Source organism: Daphnia pulicaria, chromosome 7, assembly GCF_021234035.1.
Source record: "Daphnia pulicaria isolate SC F1-1A chromosome 7, SC_F0-13Bv2, whole genome shotgun sequence".
NCBI lineage: Eukaryota > Metazoa > Arthropoda > Branchiopoda > Diplostraca > Daphniidae > Daphnia > Daphnia pulicaria.
In genome coordinates this window covers 14,694,943-14,714,297 of record NC_060919.1, presented here as the reverse complement: position 1 = coordinate 14,714,297, position 19,355 = coordinate 14,694,943, and the positions used below count along the sequence as shown (strand labels likewise).

General features: G+C 40.7%; 1 protein-coding gene across 3 annotated transcripts; it reads left to right on the top strand.

Annotated features, from left to right (window-relative positions):
- The first annotated feature begins 1,279 nt into the window (after positions 1-1,279).
- Positions 1,280-19,056, top strand: LOC124350713 (leucine-rich repeat extensin-like protein 1). 3 transcript variants are annotated; one of them, XM_046801532.1, is made up of 4 exons: positions 1,280-1,384; positions 1,603-1,690; positions 1,882-2,083; positions 17,069-19,056. In XM_046801532.1, exons 3-4 carry the CDS (start codon positions 1,972-1,974, stop codon positions 17,866-17,868), a joined length of 912 nt encoding a protein of 303 aa, XP_046657488.1. In that variant the 5' UTR covers positions 1,280-1,384; positions 1,603-1,690; positions 1,882-1,971; the 3' UTR covers positions 17,869-19,056. The 3 variants fall into 3 exon arrangements, with proteins under 3 accessions (XP_046657488.1, XP_046657487.1, XP_046657486.1); XM_046801531.1 differs by lacking the exons at positions 1,280-1,384; positions 1,603-1,690; positions 1,882-2,083 and adding exons at positions 15,221-15,488; positions 15,698-15,788; XM_046801530.1 differs by lacking the exons at positions 1,280-1,384; positions 1,603-1,690; positions 1,882-2,083 and adding exons at positions 15,221-15,539; positions 15,698-15,788.
- Positions 19,057-19,355: the final 299 nt, after the last annotated feature.

Here is a 19,355-nt window from a genome sequence, read left to right as displayed (position 1 = left end):
GCGAGAAGGGATTGGCTTCCATCTCCAGCCCAGACATGGGCAGACACACACCAGTCACATCGCAAAGGTGAACTGTACATAGAAAGTGAAATTGCCCGTTCGAGGGGTTATTGCCTTATCGGCCAACTGGCCAAGTTCGTCGGTCTGTTTTTAGACGGTCAGCGCATATTCAAGCGAATTTCTCTATGCTGTCAGAACGAAATAAAAGGCGGAGGGAAACAAAAAAATTATTCAGACACTTTTTGAATGCGTAATGCTATTATTATTTAAAAGAAAAAACGGGAATTCAAAATAAGAAACACCCAGTGAATTTTGTTATACATTCCGCGCCGACTATACATGCACGACGCTATTCTAAAAGAAACAAAAAAAGCTTTTTCGCAGTGATTGATAATATCAACTGGTGAAAAAAAAAAAATCAAAATTCGTTTTTTCGTTTTTATTTCAAATATTTTCAGTTGGCGTTTGTTGTTGTTGTTGTTAGAAAGTTGTCGAAGCTCAAACACGAACTTGGGCTATCCAACACTAGATGGAGGCTTCATTTGGTCAAATATTTTTCAAAAGCCCGGAGGCAAATTTAGCGCACCTGTTCTCGTAATTGTTAAAAAAACAACATATTAATGGACAAACTTGTTGAAATGACGAGATAAACGATAACCAGTCGAGCGTTGCTCGGTGATGTAGTACACAGTGTAAACACATATTTTTCTTCTCAACAGTAACGACATTTTCATACGCCCGTAGAGACTCTCTCCGTGTAGACAGACAGATGACAAGCTCCTTTTTTTCTTTATGAAATATTTCATTGCTAGGAAAAGACGCATCTGCGACTACATCCATTTTGTCGCTTGTGGCCATTCCAGGTGTTCTTAAAGAAAAACATCATTAGCGAGATGAAAACCACAAACGCTCATTTGGGGTTTGGTCAACTGCTAATGGCTAATCGGAAAAGGATTAGCGATATCTACCTGGTAATTGAGATTAGCGAATACAATTGCTAATTTGATTAGGCATTCATTATAGCCAAATTCAATTCCTTGCTTCCCCTAATTGTGTAATTCCCACGCAATCACAAAAGTACGAGCGTGTACCCAGACCGAATATTACTCAACAACCTTATTTTTAGCTCATTTTTTATTTTTTAAATTTTAATTTGGAATATTCTTGTGAAATGAATATTATCCTCATTAAATCATGTCCAGTTGTCAGTGGATGCAAAATTTGGCGGAAAAGTCGAGAGGAAACAGAAACTTACATTTGGCAACAGTGCTGAATTAATGACGGCACGAGAAACAGCTCACACAAGTTAAATTACAAAAATGTGATTGTCGTCTCCCTAGACCTCTTCAATGGTCTAACTGCAATACTTGAGACTTCTTAGCAGGTAAATAACTTTAAAAATAAGAAATACAATCAGGTTAAAACGAGGCCTTTAATTAAAAGCAGTAAACTGTAACAAACTTGTACAATTTTGGTTCCTGACTACAACTTGGTAGCACATGTTGGCTCTCAATTGATGAACGGCATGCATGGTTGGCATGCTTTTGTCATTTACTTTGTTTCATTCGTAACTTCATGTTGCCCTTTTTCTTCATTGTGCAGGTCTGAGTTGTGAGCCAGCCATCATCATCAACATGCAAAAGTTTTCCTTGCCATCACTCATCAGCAGCAACTGGTGTCTGCTTCATCGGTGGGTATTCATTGTGTGATCCTATTACTCTTTCTTCCATTACGTATTGAAATGATTTGCATGGCTTGTTTATGCCTTGCTCCATTAAAAATTTACATCGTTTATTAAAAATGAAAGCATAGTACCTAGTCGTCTCATTCTAACTTTTCCTTGTGGCTTCCATAAATAATTTCTGTACTTTTTAAATGTAGGTAAACAACATCCTGCTTTATTGGAGAGTCTACAGCTGATGCATCTCTTCTTCCCTCCTTCTTTTAATGTCCTTGTGTACACTCATGTGAATGTGTGTGTATTCACGAGGACTCCCTTCCTCTCATCCCGTTTGGCGTGTTCAACTTCATCTCTGCGGATGGATCACTTGGATATGTCTGGCTGTATTTCCCGGGTTACAAGGTAGGAAAAATTTACCCTATTTTCCATCTGGGAGGCCTTGCTTATCGTTACAACATCTCGAAGGCTGTTGTGTTAGTTGCTCACCTGCCCTTGACAGCGAAATGCGGTGAGCAAAAACACGTCAATGAGTATTTCATTTGATGAGTCATCGTTTTCATAGTGTGGCCATTCCTGAGTCATCAATTGGCTCTTTCACGGGAAGAGAGCGAACCTCAACACCATCTTCTTCGTTCAGTTGGGTCAGCCTAGTTATCGACCAAACTATCTTCCCCCGTCAGGTCAAACTAAATATGACCCAAGTGCCAAGTCACATTTCGGATAATTGTACTGTGAATGTGAATTGGCGCAATTTTTTACTTACGCTCATTTTACATGTGTGCCAAGTCTTGCCGATTTTTCCTTGGAATTTTTCGTACGTAATCTTCAAGGCTTACTTTGCGTACGGTATTTTTCTTTATCATGATGGTTTCGAAGACGACTTTTCTGCAATTCCTTGACATCTTCGTGAATTGTTATGTCATGGGTTCGATTACATTTTCTTTGATTGAAGTCATGTGGTAACTTTGAATTCATTCAGATTTTGAATGAAGTTTAATAATTCAACCGCAACATTTGGGCTTAAAGTTTGGGGGTAGTGCAAGTCTTTTCTTTTACCGAATTTACATAGTCTTTGTTCTCGTATGACAGTTTTAAAATTTTCCAACGAGATCATAAAGTTGCACTTCTTTGACTCTTATCCAATTTCCCCGAAGGATTGAAAACAATCTTGTCTCTTGCTTATTTGTTTTCACGAATCATGCATTGAAACGGTCAGTTTTCTCAGGACTTTTATCTTTCTCGCCAACATCTTTTGTCAAGTTTAAAATGAAATAATAATCTAACTCATTGCCATGATCAAGAATCAAATAAAAGAAAGACTATTAACGGACAACATTGTTGCAAAGACGAGATAAACTACAACCAGTCGACCGTTGCTCAGTGATGTAGTACACAGTGTAAACACATATTTTTCCCTCTCGAGAATAATGACATTTTCATACGCCCATAGAGACTCTCTCCTTGTAGACAGACAGATGACAAGCTCCTCTTTTTCTTTATGAAATATTTCATTGAGAAAAATAGGCATCTGCGACGAGCTAGTAGATCCATTTTGTCGCTTGTGGCCATTCCAGGTGTTCTTAAAAAAACATCTTGATGAGATAAAAACCGTAAACGCTTAACCACCACTTTTTTGTTTTGTTTGTTGCCCAGTCATTTTGACGTCAAGCTTTTATTATTTTAAAAAAAGGGGCTCTCCTTTTTGCAACGTTCATCTCGTTTAAATCTTGAGTGCCCGAGTTTGTTGACCATTTTTGGAAGTCTTAACTAGAGTCTCCCAAAAGAGCGCTCGAAATAAAGCCAAACGAAACTAGCGATTCATCTTGCAATTGACAACCATATGCGATCCTTTTTCTCCGTCTCTCACAGACCAACGCAAAGTGGATAGATAAAATCAAACGGTCGCTGATTACACACGCCAAAGGTCATCGCGGAGAAGTAGAAGTAGAAAAGTTTTTCCGCTCCGGGGTTGTGATGTTGAAAAACTTTTCTTGGTTGAAACTCCTCCCGTTATCCAAATCTCAAAAAAGTTGTATAAATGTTTGCGTGTGTGTTTTTCTTTCGTTGCCAAAGTTGCGTAAAACATTTTTTTCTTTTAGAAAGCGCAAAGGCTATAAATATATATATTTTAGCGATGACGTAGAACATACACATCCAGCAGCAGGGGAGACACACACACACGCTAGAAATTCATTTTATTTTTAAACACGGGGGTAAAATCTCAATTGAACGACTTTTTATCGAAAAGAAAAGTAGAATTGCATGTCCTTTAACAAAAAAGAAATTTCTCAACCGCTCAAGTAGATATCCATTAGCGTTTTGAAACGTATCAACGTAACATCTATCCGCCTTTTTATCTGAGCTTTGAAATCCCTTTCTTTCATCATTCACGACAACGCACAAATGGCGAAAGGGAAAATCTTTTCTCGTTCTGTTTAAATTGAAAAGGTGAAAATAATCTCCGAAACTCTTTACAGCTTCTTAAAGCTGTACGGTGCTGGTGCACTATAGCGATTTCCGTGTCAAACGTGAAAGCTGGAAGTCGTCGAAAATGTCGGTGAAAATGTGTGGCAATTTGTTCATTTTTTTTTTCGTCGCTGGTCTGCTCTTAAAAAGGCAAAGGAGAATTTACACTGACAGCGTCACATATGTTGGCTTGGACGTATGGATTAGACTGTAACGAGTCACACACACGTCCGCCGTAAATAGCGTCGCTAAATGTGTACGTATCGTCTCCTCGATAGGGGCACGACTGAGGCGTGAAATTTGGTCAAACAAACACAAACCATTTCTTCTTTCTTTTTTGTTTGAATAGAAAGTAGACTTTTTCTCTCTTTCTAGGAAATGTGTGCTGCAAATGAAACTTATTTATTATACCGCACGGGTGTTGCGCGTTCAGCTTCCGAATTTGCGCATCTGATTATTGGCTGAATTTCCGCGTGCAAACATTTGAATGGATTCGTCGAGCGTGTGACGGGGCCTTTCAGCCTTTACATTATTTTACGACCGGCCCCATAAATTAAAATTCAATCGAATAATAAATTTCCAATCATTTTTCGTTTGGGGCATTCAAATTTATTTAAATTTGTCGTGATCGTTTCTGGCTAAAAAGGAGTTTGTCGTTTCATCTTGATTTGATAAACTTGACTATTCAGGGACACATTTGATTCCTGGTTTATTCCCTATCTTTCAAAATGTTGGAACGGAATATCAATACGATATTTCCAAGGGCGGCGTTCTTTTCGGCTGAATTGGTTTACGACTCGTGCCGGTAGGAATTTTTATTGTGAAATTCAATTGATACGTCACAGCATAGTTCCTCCATCTATCGACTCGAATCTCTCCTTATTATTTATATAGATGCCAGAGTTGATTATGTACAACAGTTCGCCTCGATTTCACCTCTCGACACTGACCGAGTGGGACCAGGTACCAAATAAGAACCAGAAATATGGTACCGAGCCAATTCCTTTGCCTATACGCTTCTTTTTTAAAACGTACCCTGGGTCCCCAACATCTCCACGGTTGGCGTTGTGGCGTTGGTACCTGGTACGAAATAGCTCCGGGTCCTTGGAAAAGTAACAAACTTGAGGAATTCCCCCCCTCCATTCTCAAATGCGTACATAGAAAGGAGGTTGGAGTAACCGCAATGTCGGAATTCGTTTTTAAAAAGCTCATTTTTTAAATTTTTATTATTGGTTTGATTCGCTAAGTTGTAAGGAGCGGTCAGCAGAAACTGATGACTAATCGTTGCGGGGGTTTTACAATTTATTTTGAAATTTTTTAATTGACTTATCCTAGTATAAAGGGAACTAGTGATATCGTTTTCAGAAGGGGGGAAAACCGGAAAGTTTGCGCCGAGTCACTGTTGCGGATGAAATTCTAGACGATCCGTTATTGAACCAGTTATTCGCCTCGGCTCACAAAAAAAGAAATGAAAGTTAATAACAACAATGTCCAAGATAATCGAATGATACAAACGTATTTATTTTCAATCATCGCCTCGGTGTAATTGAATCACGTCAAGGATCTAATGATTATTGATGGCGAAACTTCTTTTTCTCTCTCTGTGTGCCCATTTGATATTGAATTATTGGACATTGTTTTTCCTTTGCATCATGACCTTTCGCTGGTGTACATGTCTCACGCAGAAACTGTGTGACCTATTCCGCAATAGCTAGAAAGTTTTTATTGCATCTTGCCCAAAAAAATAAACAGCTGAGCCCTATAAACTCTTTTGCAAAAATGGGCATTACATAGGTGCGCGGATTGCCAAATTTCTGTCGGAATATCAATTCAGGTGGATGCGGACAGAAACCAGACTCTTGTCTGTTTTAATTGACAATACTCCTCCCTTTCTCTTGTGATAAATCCTCTGGCAGGTGCTACCCTGGTGCTGCCGTCGCAACTTGATCAAACTGTCGTCCACTTTCGTTTTTTATTTTTCTTTGATTCCGTCAAAGCTATAAGATATTTCTGTACATAGTCCGGTCGTATGATTGTTGTTGAAATACTTTTCTCTTAATCTTTTTTCAAATTGCCGAAATGTTTGAGCGTTGTTGCTATTTTGGGTAATGACTTGTAATGATCACACACACATTGGGCAACACTTTTATGCCAAACCAGTTGGGTACGTGATGGACGCTGGCCGTCGTCGGATAGAGGTATTGCGTGCTCCGGGAGATATAAAAACTGATTGCGCAAGAGGTGAGAGTGCCGGCCTCCATCTATTTGCAAAATAGCCCAAATTTGCATTTGAATACAAGTTGAGAATAGATTAAGATCCAGCAACCTTTCAGCTGAGAAGCTTTTCTTCTTCTTCTTCAATTCAAATGTGTTAATATTTCGAGCTCGCTTAGCTCGTCTGGTTTGCTAAATAATCGGACCAACTGCTGGGGCTGTTGCGCGATGTGTGGCGTATAGCGTTTTGTGGTTGGGAACATTGCGGAGGATTCCTTCTTTTTTTCCCGTTTGGTTATGCGGTCGTTCTCGTATGTATTTGCATTGGCTACATTGAAAAATTTGACGTTGAAACCCATCCGTTTTGCTGGGCTTGTCTGGCACGAGGCGGTATTATATGCGCTCCGTCATTGTTTTTGCCACTATTAAACATGCGATTCGCCCTCGGCATTATTCCGCTAATAAATTATCAAAGAGGATCGTGGAAGAAAATCGAAGTGGAAAGCCTCCCAAAGATGAATACATCATTTGCCAGCAGATCGCCAGAGTCTTTTGCGACTATATAATTAAGCGTTATTTCTTTTTTAATTCCATGACGTCGGCGAGCCAACTTTTAACTGCCGACACCTGTGTGTTGTTACCTACTAGGTAGAAAGAAAAGAGAAAATGGTCAATCCTTTTCTTTTGTCTTTTCTCCACTAAAAGAAAAAAAAATACCTTTTAGCCTTGACTAATACGTGGCGAGTTGGATGCTATAGTTGTGTGTGTGTGTGTGTGTGCTACCGCTTTCATTCCCACAGGCGTCCAATTAGAAGAATTTAAAACCCGCCATCTTTCTTTCGTTATAAGCTCAACTTTACTGTATGGCGATGAAGACATGTTTACCTTTTTGTTTTTTATTTATTTATTTCGGTTGTTGTTTTGTCCGAGTTTGGACGTTTCAGAAACAAAAAATGAAGTGGTTGTACATTATTATTTCGTGACCCAGAACGAACGGAATATAATTAACAACATAATCCCAAAGAATTCGAAACAAAAATTGTCGTACAGAAGGTCGTCGAGTCCCTTTTTTTTTGGTTTTGGAATTTTGACGGGACCAATTTCGTTCAGTGGCTCCCGGCATTTTTCGCCCTAGAATTTGATGAAAAAAATAAGAATGGAGGCCAAAGTATATTAGACTAGTAAATAAATGTAATGGTGTCGTCTATACAAAAACCTGCCCCCCTACAAGACAAGAAAGAATAAAAATGATAGTCTCCGTGGTATAATAGCCCATATATGCTCCCTTATTAGATCCGTATACTTTCTTTCTTTAATTTCGTTCTCACAGAGTTAGACACGCGTGATTTTGTTCAATCGAGTTTGATAACGCGATGCGGTGAGGTGGAAAATTGCCGAAATTTTCGAATGAATCAAACCAGAATAACGACCGGACGGGATTTGCCATCATTGCGTATACGAAATGGTTTCCCCCCTTCGCGGATGCTTGACTGGGAAAATTGGTTTCAACAGAACCACTTGTGTATCAAAAGTTGGATGACTAATTTCACCGTGCGCAGACCTCCAAAAAGTCACGAACGGTTTCCCTCTTATTTATTCATGTAAATCGCACGCGCAACGCCCGATGATCAATTAGCCATCGGCTATCATGCGCTGTGATTGATTTACCCAAATCGTTTTGTATCGCCTCTACTGGCCTTCGGTTTCGGTAGTACAAAGCTAAAAAAAAATCGGCGTGAATTGACTTCCATCAACCGTCGGAACCAATAAACCTCGGACTCAATTTGAGCGTGAAAATTCAAATTAGAAATAGAGAACTTAAAAGGGCGCCGGCAGCCTTCACGCAAGGGTCCCGCCACGCAAAAAAAAAAAAAAATAGAGACCGCATTCTTACACGCAACTTTCGTTGCTCTTCACATGTATTGACATCACCGCAAAAAAAAACCCAAAAAAATAAGAAACAAAAGACTTTCGATCGAATGTGTCATTCAAAGGTATAAAATGTCCCTGGCCCTTGACGCCGTCCTTGGCGTCTTGTTGATCCGGTGCTGAGAGAGTCTCACTCTCATCGTGACTCAATTCCGATTCGGCGCCCAACCCGCGAAATTCCCAACGTCCGGATGAGAGTCTATATCGTAAAATAGATATCCAGTGTGTGCCATTGAATGATTGATTCTCTTTTTATGGCGATCGAATAGAACAGAGAAGATGGTGAAAGAATTTGGCGCGATATTTTTTTGAATTTGAGATTGGCTCGGCTTTGAGTCTCAACTTTGCCTTTTTTTTTTGACGTAGTACTTCCGGTGAATGTCGTTAACCGCTGGGCCATGGCACTCGAGAGTTGAGCTCGGAAGAAAGAAAGAAAAAACTCGTTTGAACTCCCCCCCCCCCCCCCCGCACGCGCCCAAAACAGAATTGAGAAAAGTGAAAGTGGACGACGAAAATGTGCGGATCATGTAGTGTAGCCAACAGTCGATCAAACGGGAATCGCAACAGTTTGAAGAAAGGGGGTTAGAACAACGATTTTTTGGGTTAGAAACAACGAATACAAGTTGCCGGGTCGTACCACACACTTTCCCACCTGCCATATAGAAGATATCACGTAATCACCCCCGCTCTTCGCCGGTGTTTGCTTTAGAAATGTTTGTTGTACAAGTAAAGTCCTCTCTAAGTACATTTGTATCAATTCAAACGGCGATCATTGGCTCTCTGTTGAGTAGAAGTAGGTCGACTTCAACAAGGGAGAGAGTGCATGGCGCACTATCAGCTGGACATGTCCAGTTAACGGAATCGGCCTACAACTCCACCTTTTCGCCTGCAGGCTTCTGACTATCCTATCCTAGAAATAAAATCGCGATCATTCGATTTTGTTATTTCAACTCTTATTTCGATCGCTCCTTTCTCTCTCTCTCTCTATCGGCCTCTTCCAAGAGTCACCCATGAATGGTTATCGCGTGTCACCTCTAGTGTAATGCATCTTGTTGCGCAGCAGGACGGCACTGTCGCACAAGATAACAATTTAACTGTCTCATGTCCGAAATAATAAATAAGGTTTTTGCGCAGCGAGAGAAAGTTCACGTAACAAATCAAAACGAGTATGTGTCATACGACACGTTTGGGCGCTTAAATAAAAACAATACGATTGGTTTTCTTGGCTGCGAAACATTGGTCGACAAGGACGTCAAAAGAATGATGCTGCATCAGTTGATCTTCATCACACCCCTTGTGTTAGATGAATATCTTTAAAGAGGTATAATTTTTCGGGTCGATTTTTATTTCATTGCGACATGGAAACACGCGCTGAGTCGGGGCATTTTTCTTTACCCCGAAAGAAATAAAAAGAACTAAGCGATTGATTTATGGGCGACTGGAGAAAGTCCGTGTACAACTACACTGTCGTCGCATTCGCATCAAAAATAAATGTAATAACCTGCGAAAAGGAAAAAAGAAGATTTACTTGAATTCACGGCTTTTTTCCCGTGAATAGAGAGAATTACAAACTATAACTGGACGCGCTGTATCCGATTTTGATTTCAAAGGAAGAAGGAAAGAATCGGGACAAAAACAAGAGCACACACAAGTGTCGAGTGAGGGAAGGTTTCTCCGCTCCTAGCGGTTCTTCTTCTTCTTCTTGACAAGGTTTAGTCACATCATCACACAGTATAAAATAAGCCTTGATGTCAGCCGAGCCATATAGTATCTAGCCTCTTATTGCGCCTTGTTTCTTGTTCGTCTTATTGTCTAATGACAATCTCGTTTGATGGTTTTCCCACGGATGGGAAACAATGACGGCGACGAGGACAAGTGTTACATACACCGGGGAGGGGTAAGAACTAAGAAACAAAGCGTCAATTGAAGAGACACACTCTTGTTTGTCTAGTCCACTTTCGCTGCAGACGTGGGCCGTAAAAGAAACGACAACAACACTCGGGGGGGGGGGTTGCGTATTATTAACAATAGCCCGATAGATTCCTATCTCTGTTGCAAATTGTTGTTGCCATTTTCTCTCTCTCTCTATCGCAAGGGGAAAAAGGAAAAGTTTGCCGGCCGTGTCTGTAAATGAAATTTGTTCAAATCGCCAAACTTTTTCTTTGGCGATTATTTTTCCTATTTTGGCTCGAAAAGTTTGTCCGATTACTTTGGGTGTCGAGAGGATGAGTTTGGCTGCTGTATTTAGACCCAACACTTTAATTTCTGATGGCTGAGAACACCCCACAGTCTACCAACCACCGTATAAAAACTGAACGCTATTAAAGAGATGGTTGGTGTGTTCCGAGTTCGAAATGGGCGAATGCCGTGCTGGAAAAAGGCGTTTGGCCAAATATAAATATTGCAGCTGGGCAAAACAAAAAAGTTTAGTCGTCCCGTATAATAAAGAAATATATATGGCGAAACTCTTTTTCTTTTCGGATGATTATAGACGTCACCTGCTGTTTACTTACGAACGAACCACTGGGTATGTAAATATCAAGTACGAATAGCAGGGCATATCCATTACGCATTTGATAGGCAGAGAGAGGGTGGGTCGCGCGGCCATATACTCTTTTAAAAACTGTAATGAAATTTCGCCTACAACTATTTTCGGTATGGGAGGGGTGTAGACATAGTAAATAACTATATACAGCATCAAATCGTATCAATTATAACGTAAATCAACCGACACGGGAGCAATTCGTCTACATTTTGCAACTCCCTTTTCTCTTTTGAATTTTTTGTTTTTTTTTCTGTCCAGGGACCATATAAAGTAAAATGTATTTAAAGCCCGCAGATGCTGAGTGGGAATAGGAAAGTAGCGATAAAAAATAAATAAATAAATTTGACTTGGTTTTAGGACACAATTTCACTGGGGGTTTTTGTGCGATCTCCAGCCGTTTGTTCGTCAAAATGACACAAACGGCGTCATTTCATTTCCTTTTCACTTCTCCAATGGAAGGAGAGAAAGAATGTTTTTGGCATCGTTCCTTTTGTCCAGTCTGGGCACAGTTTTCTACTCTGAATACTTTTGTCTAAAAATGTCCAGCCAATCGGCCCGACGATGCAATCTTCTGGGGTGCATTCTAGTTCATTCTACGCGCTTATTGTCTTCATTTGTACACGTCACACTTGGTACACATTGTTTGGGGTTTTTTGAAATTCAACGTCACGTTCCGTCCTGAGGAAAAGGGTTGGCTCTGATTTCGTACGGACGGTCGTCGTCGTGTTATGAGAGCAGAAGTAAAAGGGGACCCTGATGATTATTTTTCCAACTTGGAGGTCCCTCGCATTTCACCTTGGCGCAAGTCCCCTACGGCCCTATATGACCATGTGAGAGACTACTACTGTATGGAGCGAAACGGGAGAAAACTATACGAGAGACTGGACCCATTGCCGCCCGTAGTTCAAAAACGCGCGGCTACCTAGTCTAGTCTAGCACCTGTAACAAATCCCAAACGCTCTGGGCACCTATTTCTCTTTTCAAAAAGTTCTTTTTTTTTTCTTCGTCATGCTCCTAATCCACCACGGCGATACGAGTCGAAATGTTCCGGGGATGATGGCCTTTTACGTGTGTTTTTATATAAGGAACAAACAGCCAAACGGACGGAGAGAGTTTTTCTTTCGCCCTAAAGGAGTTTTTTTTATTTTTTCTTATCCCGCGTGTCCCGCAGGGGGACAAAAATAACAACATTTTCTTGTCGAAATGAGACAAAGAGTGAGCGCACCCCCTAAATCTCTATCGGGTTTTCTTTTTGTGTCGCTCTCTGATCATCGACGGCATGACGATTAATTTCCGTCAGTTGAATTTCCTACCCGGTGGGACTCCTTAGACAAAGGAAGAATGAATAGGAGACCCGTGATTTGGCATATCAATGAGATTGGCCAAAAAGGACGACGACGACGACACTTTCCCAAAGGAAATTCAAAAGAGTTAAATTTTGGCTGGTTTAATTCTCTTTTGTGTTAATCGAAACGATTGAAATTGAGTTACAAAATTCAGGCTCGGTCATTCGGTCGTCTACACAAGGAAATGTGTACAAACCAAGTCCCGAAGGTCCCCGAAAAAAAGAACAATTAAAGAATATTAACAAATTCTGTTTGGCGATGAGAATTGGATAATTAGTTGGTCACATTTTTATTTGTGTGTGTTTGTGCGGACTACACGCCCCCGGAAAAAGAAAAATCAGATTACAGGGAAAAAGCGGGAGTCTTAGAAATTGGAATGAGAAAAACGACTTCCCAACAAAATTGTTGATACTGTTTAAGCGGCAATAATTCGGTCACAGCGATCGGCGGGGGATAAAAAAGATTTTCTCCTGGGCTCATCCATCCTTGAAGATTCCTCACATATTAAGTGGTGTGGACCCCCCTCCAAACATTTTTTTATTTATTTTACGATTGAAATATTTATTGGAGGTTCTACTTATTATCTCACCGTTGGATAGGTCGTATTTAACAAACCAACTGGATCATAAAACCAGTAAAAAATATTTCTCCGAAATGATTGCGTATACCCCCATGGACAAGGTCTGGTCCCCCTGGCCGCTTTCACAGTTTTTCATTGTCAATTTTTGGCTTTGGTTATTTTTTTTTGTTTCTTTTAAATTCTAATCGTCTCGTTTATTATGCGCGTTCTTGTTAAGAAAAGAAAAAAAAAATATGTCGTGTGTCTTTTGTTATTTGTAAATTTTTTTGGTCGCCCAAAGAAAACAATTGAGTGTGGAATGCGGTTCTTTTTTTGTGTGTGTACACGCTGCTGTGGAGAGCTTGTTCTTAAACTAATCGCCGTAATATAAATGATGATGGGGGGGATTGTATATCTCGAGCGAAACTTTCTTCTGAGATCTTTTTTATTTTTATTTTTTGGACGGACAAAGTTGAGAAAAAATATCTGCGCAAATTCTACCAACCGGTTTCTACTGCTGGGATTCAACGAACTCTCAAGTGCTTGCGATTTAAAATGTTCGTGCAATGTGCACACGTGAAAAAAATATGAGCGCAAGTGTAAAAATCACTGACCGACCAGCGCCCATTTTTGCAAGAGCTGTCAAATTTTCTACACGATGTTGTTGCTCATAAATGTACCTCGTCGTCCATTCATCAATCTTCGATACGATACTATTTTTTGTGTTGTTGGCTGGAAAGCAAATTCAAAATTTGCATTGGGATTTAGTCGGGAAAATCCCGCACCATCAGCGACGAAATGGCGAAAATTCTCATTTCTTTTCTTTCTTTGCACTCACGACATAACCCAATCGTCACTTCCTCCGGCGTCGTTTCCCTTTCTGTTCTTCTTCTTCTTCCTCGTGTGCAGCAAAGTCTGGGGACTTATTCGGTGACGCAAAATGTGTGCGCAGCACCTGTCATCGAGTGTGATGTGTCAAACGCCTAGCGACACCTGTCAATTGCGGTCGTCGAACAATTTCGCCGACATTTCCTTAGTAGTCTTTCCCATTCGACTTTCAAAATTTTTTTCTCTTTAAGAAATTGATTAATAGACCCACATAAAATTTAAATAACTTGACTTTGTTAAAAATAGACGCAATCAATCATGTTTCCTTTTGCGGTGGGATTGGTGGTTGTATAGGAAAAATGGCGGCCAGACTGAAGGATAAAAATATTGAACCCTGGTCTCAATTTGAACACAATAACCGTCTGCGCTGAAGCTGCGGATGCCTAATAACGTTGCGTAACAGTATATAATAAGGGGGTCGGTTATGACGCCCAGAGGTTCCGCTGTGTCGTATTTTTGTCCGTCCACTTTCCGCGCATCTCGTACGTCGTCCAGCAAATTGGACCACCATCTGACGGGGTTCGTCCTTCCTTTTTTCTTAGCTGCTGGACAAAACGAATGAAAATGGAAATTTTTATCGTTCGAGCGCTTAAGGAAAAAACGTCAATTTGCATACTAACGGCCAGTATTGGGTCAGCAGTGTTGTCTACTCTAGAATTATATATCTCCAGCCCGCAGGAAGAATGATTCTTTTTCTAGTCTAAATTCACAGAGAGATTCAAGTTTGTTGTTCTATTAATATTCTCTGAGCATCACCGGCATAGCCTCCTGTCAAATCCTCCTCTGACCAAATGAATTTCATCGGCGTGAAAGTTTCTCCTTGTATTTTGTCGCGGCTCTATTCTCCCCCCTCCCCACCTACTTGTCTCATTCGTCGTCGCTTTTTCTTGGCTGTGAAAGAAAATGAAAGAGAAAAAGAGAAGAAGAAGAAAAAAAAGGCGAACCAAAACAATCATTTATCTCTTTGGCGGATAATTATATAATGCCCAGGCATCGTATAGCCTCAGCAGCGCAGTTAGCAGCAGCGACTCTTTCTGTCTGGTAGACTTTCTAGCAGAAGTCAAATGAAGGGGAACGAAAGAAAGAAAAAAAAAGAAGGAAAATTAAGGCGGTCAACCTCCTTGCACGAACTTTTACCGAGTCACCTTTGCTGATGAAGACGGTAAGAGCCCAGCATCCGAAAAAAGTGAAATAACTTTTATTTTCCCTTTTTTATTTTGAAACTCAAATTTCAATTTTACATCTCCAACACGAAATAGAAAAAAGGCCATTCGAAATGCATCAAATCATATTTCAATAGAGTTCCCGTGGCCCAAATGGTTGTCTTACAAGGTAAATTACATATTCAAATCAGCCTCGAACTCTCTGCCAGTAGCACGTGCACACACGACAGTCTTAATAGTCTCTAGTAGCCACTGGAAATGTGTAAGAAGTTGAAAGAATAAAAAAAAGGAACCTTTTGGGTGATACACTTTCACCAGACACGTACCACCACCGCAATTCCCTCCCTCCTCCCTGAAAGAAACCACAGCCATCGACTTGTAGGAGGGGGATGGAGAGGAAAAGGAGGGGGGGTCGGGTCCCGTGCTGTGATCGGTCCACACAACTTGCCCAACGTGTTCGGGACTGAACAAGTCAGAAAGCGCTGGACTTGCAGTCAAGTTGGCAGCAGAAAGTTGTTGTTGTTGTTGTTGTTGGGCTCGTTTGAATTTTCACTCAACAGTTTGTGTGTTTGTTTGTTAACGTCGACCACCTTTGAGGATTCTACTATACTTTACGTCGTTTTTATTTCGAATAAAGAGGATCGCTGGAGTTAAAATAAAATCCGCCATCATGGCACCGCCGTCATCTTTGCCACTTGTACGCCATCGTCCGATGTCCTTATCGTTCAATCTATCAGTGAAAAAAATCGTGCGTGGTTTTTGGTTTTTCCTGTTGCTTACATCTCTTTCTCACCAAGCACTAAAAAACAAAGAAATCTTTTTTCTTTCTTCTCTTACACTAATTGTTGGATTTTAATTGAATTAAAACCGGTCGTTTGTAATTGAATTGAAATTTTTGTCACGCAGAGCGCCTTAACGTCCAGCCTGATGTTGGTCTTGATCCTCGTCCTAGTAGTAGACGACATCTCCTCGTTCAAAATCAAAAGCAAAGCTTACGGTAATCATTTTGTTTAACATTGAATTTTAGACATTTTAAAAAAAGGCGGAAATTATCGACCGAGGTACAACGGCGAGTTCGCAGCGGGTACAAACGCGGCGCTCACGTTCCCACGTGCTCTATTTCGCGCTCGCCCATTGAACATTTTTTTCTGAAAAAGGGACTCAACTTAATCAGCTGCTACTTGTAGTTATTATTATTATCAGTATAGCCGACCCAAAGAATTGATCTCATTTCCTCCGGTTAAAAGGATACACGTCCACAAAGGATACACGGCATTTCTTTCAAAACCTCTTTTTTAAATTTTTACTAATTGCGCTTATCTATATCCTTTGGTTGCAACATTTTTTAAGATTCGAGGCCAAGGTATGACCCGCGGGGCCGTACCGGCTAGCTAGCTAGCTATATACTGCGCACTCCCATCGTATCAATTTATTTCGTTGTCTTTTCCCCCCTCCGTTGTTGGCCTGTCCATTTTCGCCTTTTTGTTTTTGTCGGTCGTGAAAGTCTCGCGAAAGTCTTCGGGGTTTTTTTGTTTTGTTTTATTTTTCTTTCCTACAAGTTTGATATTAAATCCTTGTCCGGTTTGGTCAGTTGGTTATTTAATGTCTAGCCCGTTTTTTTCCTTTTGGGTTGGGTGTCGCAATCTACTGCCCAATCGCGTTGTGTGACATCACAAGTTCAACATTTTTTCGCGCCAAGGTGTCAGCCAAGACAATCCAGTCGAATTTTTCTGAAACGAACGAAACAAACAAATTCCATACAAGACTCGGCGAAATGAAAGTGGTCCGGACGTGTCACATTTTTCTAGTCTGAGAACTAAATTGACGAAAATGGAAGTGCCGGTAACGGGGTAACTGGTTCAAGTCATTTCGGTCTGGTGGTCGATTGATCCCTGTACCGACAGCTTTGCCAGTTAGTTAGTAATCTAGCAGCTAGCTTGTTACATAGCCTCTAGATGATTTCGTTTCACTTTTAATCCTTCATTCCGAGCTGCTGTCACGCCAAAACTCTCATTTCCAAATTGTGCGCAAACTAGCCGCTCACGCTCCAGATCCATCCCATCAACTCCGAATTAGAACGTTTGACCGTATACGCCCACAGACTAGCCATAGATGCGATAACAAAACGAGTTTTCTTTTTCTTTTTTTCTTTCGGGATCACGAAAGTGAAAATTTGAAATGGGGGAGTGGCCCGTCGTCGTGTCGGCGAATTTTTTAAAAAATGATAATTTCAACTTTCGTTGATTTCATCGGACATTTCGTGTGTCTTATTCTCAGGCGATGCAGAGCGACCGCTCTACGGAATCATTTTGAACGGTCCGTATCCCAAGCCGCCGTACCAGCACAATGGCGGGCCGTACCACAAGCCTTTCTTGCCTTATCGGCCACCGGTTCAGCCCAGCCGACCTCATCCGGCTCCGTACGTCAAACCGCCGGCTCCTTATTATCCGACTCCGTCGTTTTATCCGGCACCGCCGCCACCTCCGCCGTACCAGCCGGTCTACAATGTTCCGTCGTCTTTCAAACCGGATCCTTACCGTCCGGAACCGGTGAGACCCGCACCCGAACCGTATCGCCCGCCAACCACTCCGGAACCTGAACCCTATCGCCCACCAGCTACTCCAGCACCTGAACCTTATCGGCCACCGGCCGTTCCAGCACCTGAACCTTATCGCCCGCCGGCCGTTCAGGCGCCTGAACCTTATCGGCCGCCAGTCAGGCCGGCACCAGAGCCTTATCGCCCGCCCGTGAGGCCGGCGCCCTACAGGCCAGCGCCAACCCACCAACCGCACCGTCCCAACGTCTACCCGATCCCGACGTCGTTCGACAACAAACCATGGTACCCCATTCCAACTTCGGCCAGCTACGTGCTCGACCCGGCCTTCCAGTTGAACGAGCTGGACGGTTACCCGTGGACTCAGGAGCTTCGCGAGAACGACGACAAGGAAGAAGAGATCGCCGACAAGATTCCCGAACTTCTTTTCAGAGATGAACTCCCGCCGAAATCGTTGGCCCAGCTGCACGCTAGCGTCAACGATATCAATTTCAGTCCCAATCCGGAATTGAATTTAAACTAAAACAACAAAATCAAACGCTTAAGAAGAAGAAGTAAAGGGAACAAACTTTAACGTGAAAGGGTTTTATTTTTTAATATTTTAAGTCGATAAGAATGAAAGGGCCTTTTGATTGTTAGGCTGAATCTCGCATCCGGTCACGCCCCGTGATTATTACAACAACAAAATCTAACAACACACACACAAAACAAAAATATTTTAATATATATTTTCACATAATATCGCCCGTGACACGAATTTTGACATTTATATATATATACTGTAAGTACATTTTTTTTTTTTTAAATTTAGATTCTCAAACAGAAATGAAAAAGATATTAGATTATATGACGTCATAACTCTCTCTCTTATTATTATTAGTCCTACATTTTTACGAGTAGAATTTATAATTAACCGTTTCGTTTTTTTTCTGGTGGGTAAAAAAAAGAAATACTGAACGCGGTCTTGAAATCGATCACGTGACATTTAACGACACGGTCCAACTAACGACTTAACGAGCTATCAAAATAGAAGCACATACACTAGATCTAGGAAAGAAGAAAGTTGTGTGACGAATTGAAGGGAAAAAACATTTTGAGATTCGTCGAATGCTGCTTTGTATATTTTTCTCAACGTCAAACATGTATAATATAATAAGCTTTTTTATTTGAAACGAAAGAAAAAAAAAATGAAATTAATAAAAAAAAAAAAATACCAACAAATTTTGTCGAAATTATTTGGTTTTTCTTGGGGGGAGAGATTTTGTTTTTGTTAATTTTGTTTTGAGTGTGTGGAGGGGATTAAGTTGAATTATTTGACTGCTGGGGTGTTGTTCCACATTTAACTTTGTTGTTGTGTGTGTGTACAAGTTGCCTTTCGTCTATAATTAATTTTTCCAGCGCGCGAGGGCTATGAACAGAAAATTTGAAATTGATTGAATATTGACAATTAATTAATTATTATTATTATTATTATTATTTTCTCTGAAAATCTTTTTGATATAAATCGTCGTCGTCATAAAAAAAGATGACGAGTTCGACACCAACATTCTTTCCATTTCGTTTGTCCCATGTATAATGTTTTCAACAATGTAATATGAAAAAAGTACGTCTGTGGTGTGTATAGCGTGTGTGTTAACAGAGTCCTCCATCCCCCCTCGTGACGAACGTGTAACTACACACTATGTTATACACAGCAGAGAGCAGATCTTGACGAGTGAATTCTCTTTCGTAATTATTTTCGTCTCGATTATTATTAGAAATCAAAACGATTAACACATTCAACAAGGAGGTAATAATCGAAAGGACACAAAAAATCAGAGAGACGATGTGTGTACAGCTATTTTTTTTTCTGTTTTGTTTCAAACCCGACAATTAATTATTTATCTATGATTAATTATTTTAAACTAATCCTGACACCTGACTTGTAATTATTTTTGTTTTTTTAATCTTTTGAATATTTTTAAAACAAAAGGGATACAAATGAGGCGGATGATAATTTCATTATCATCT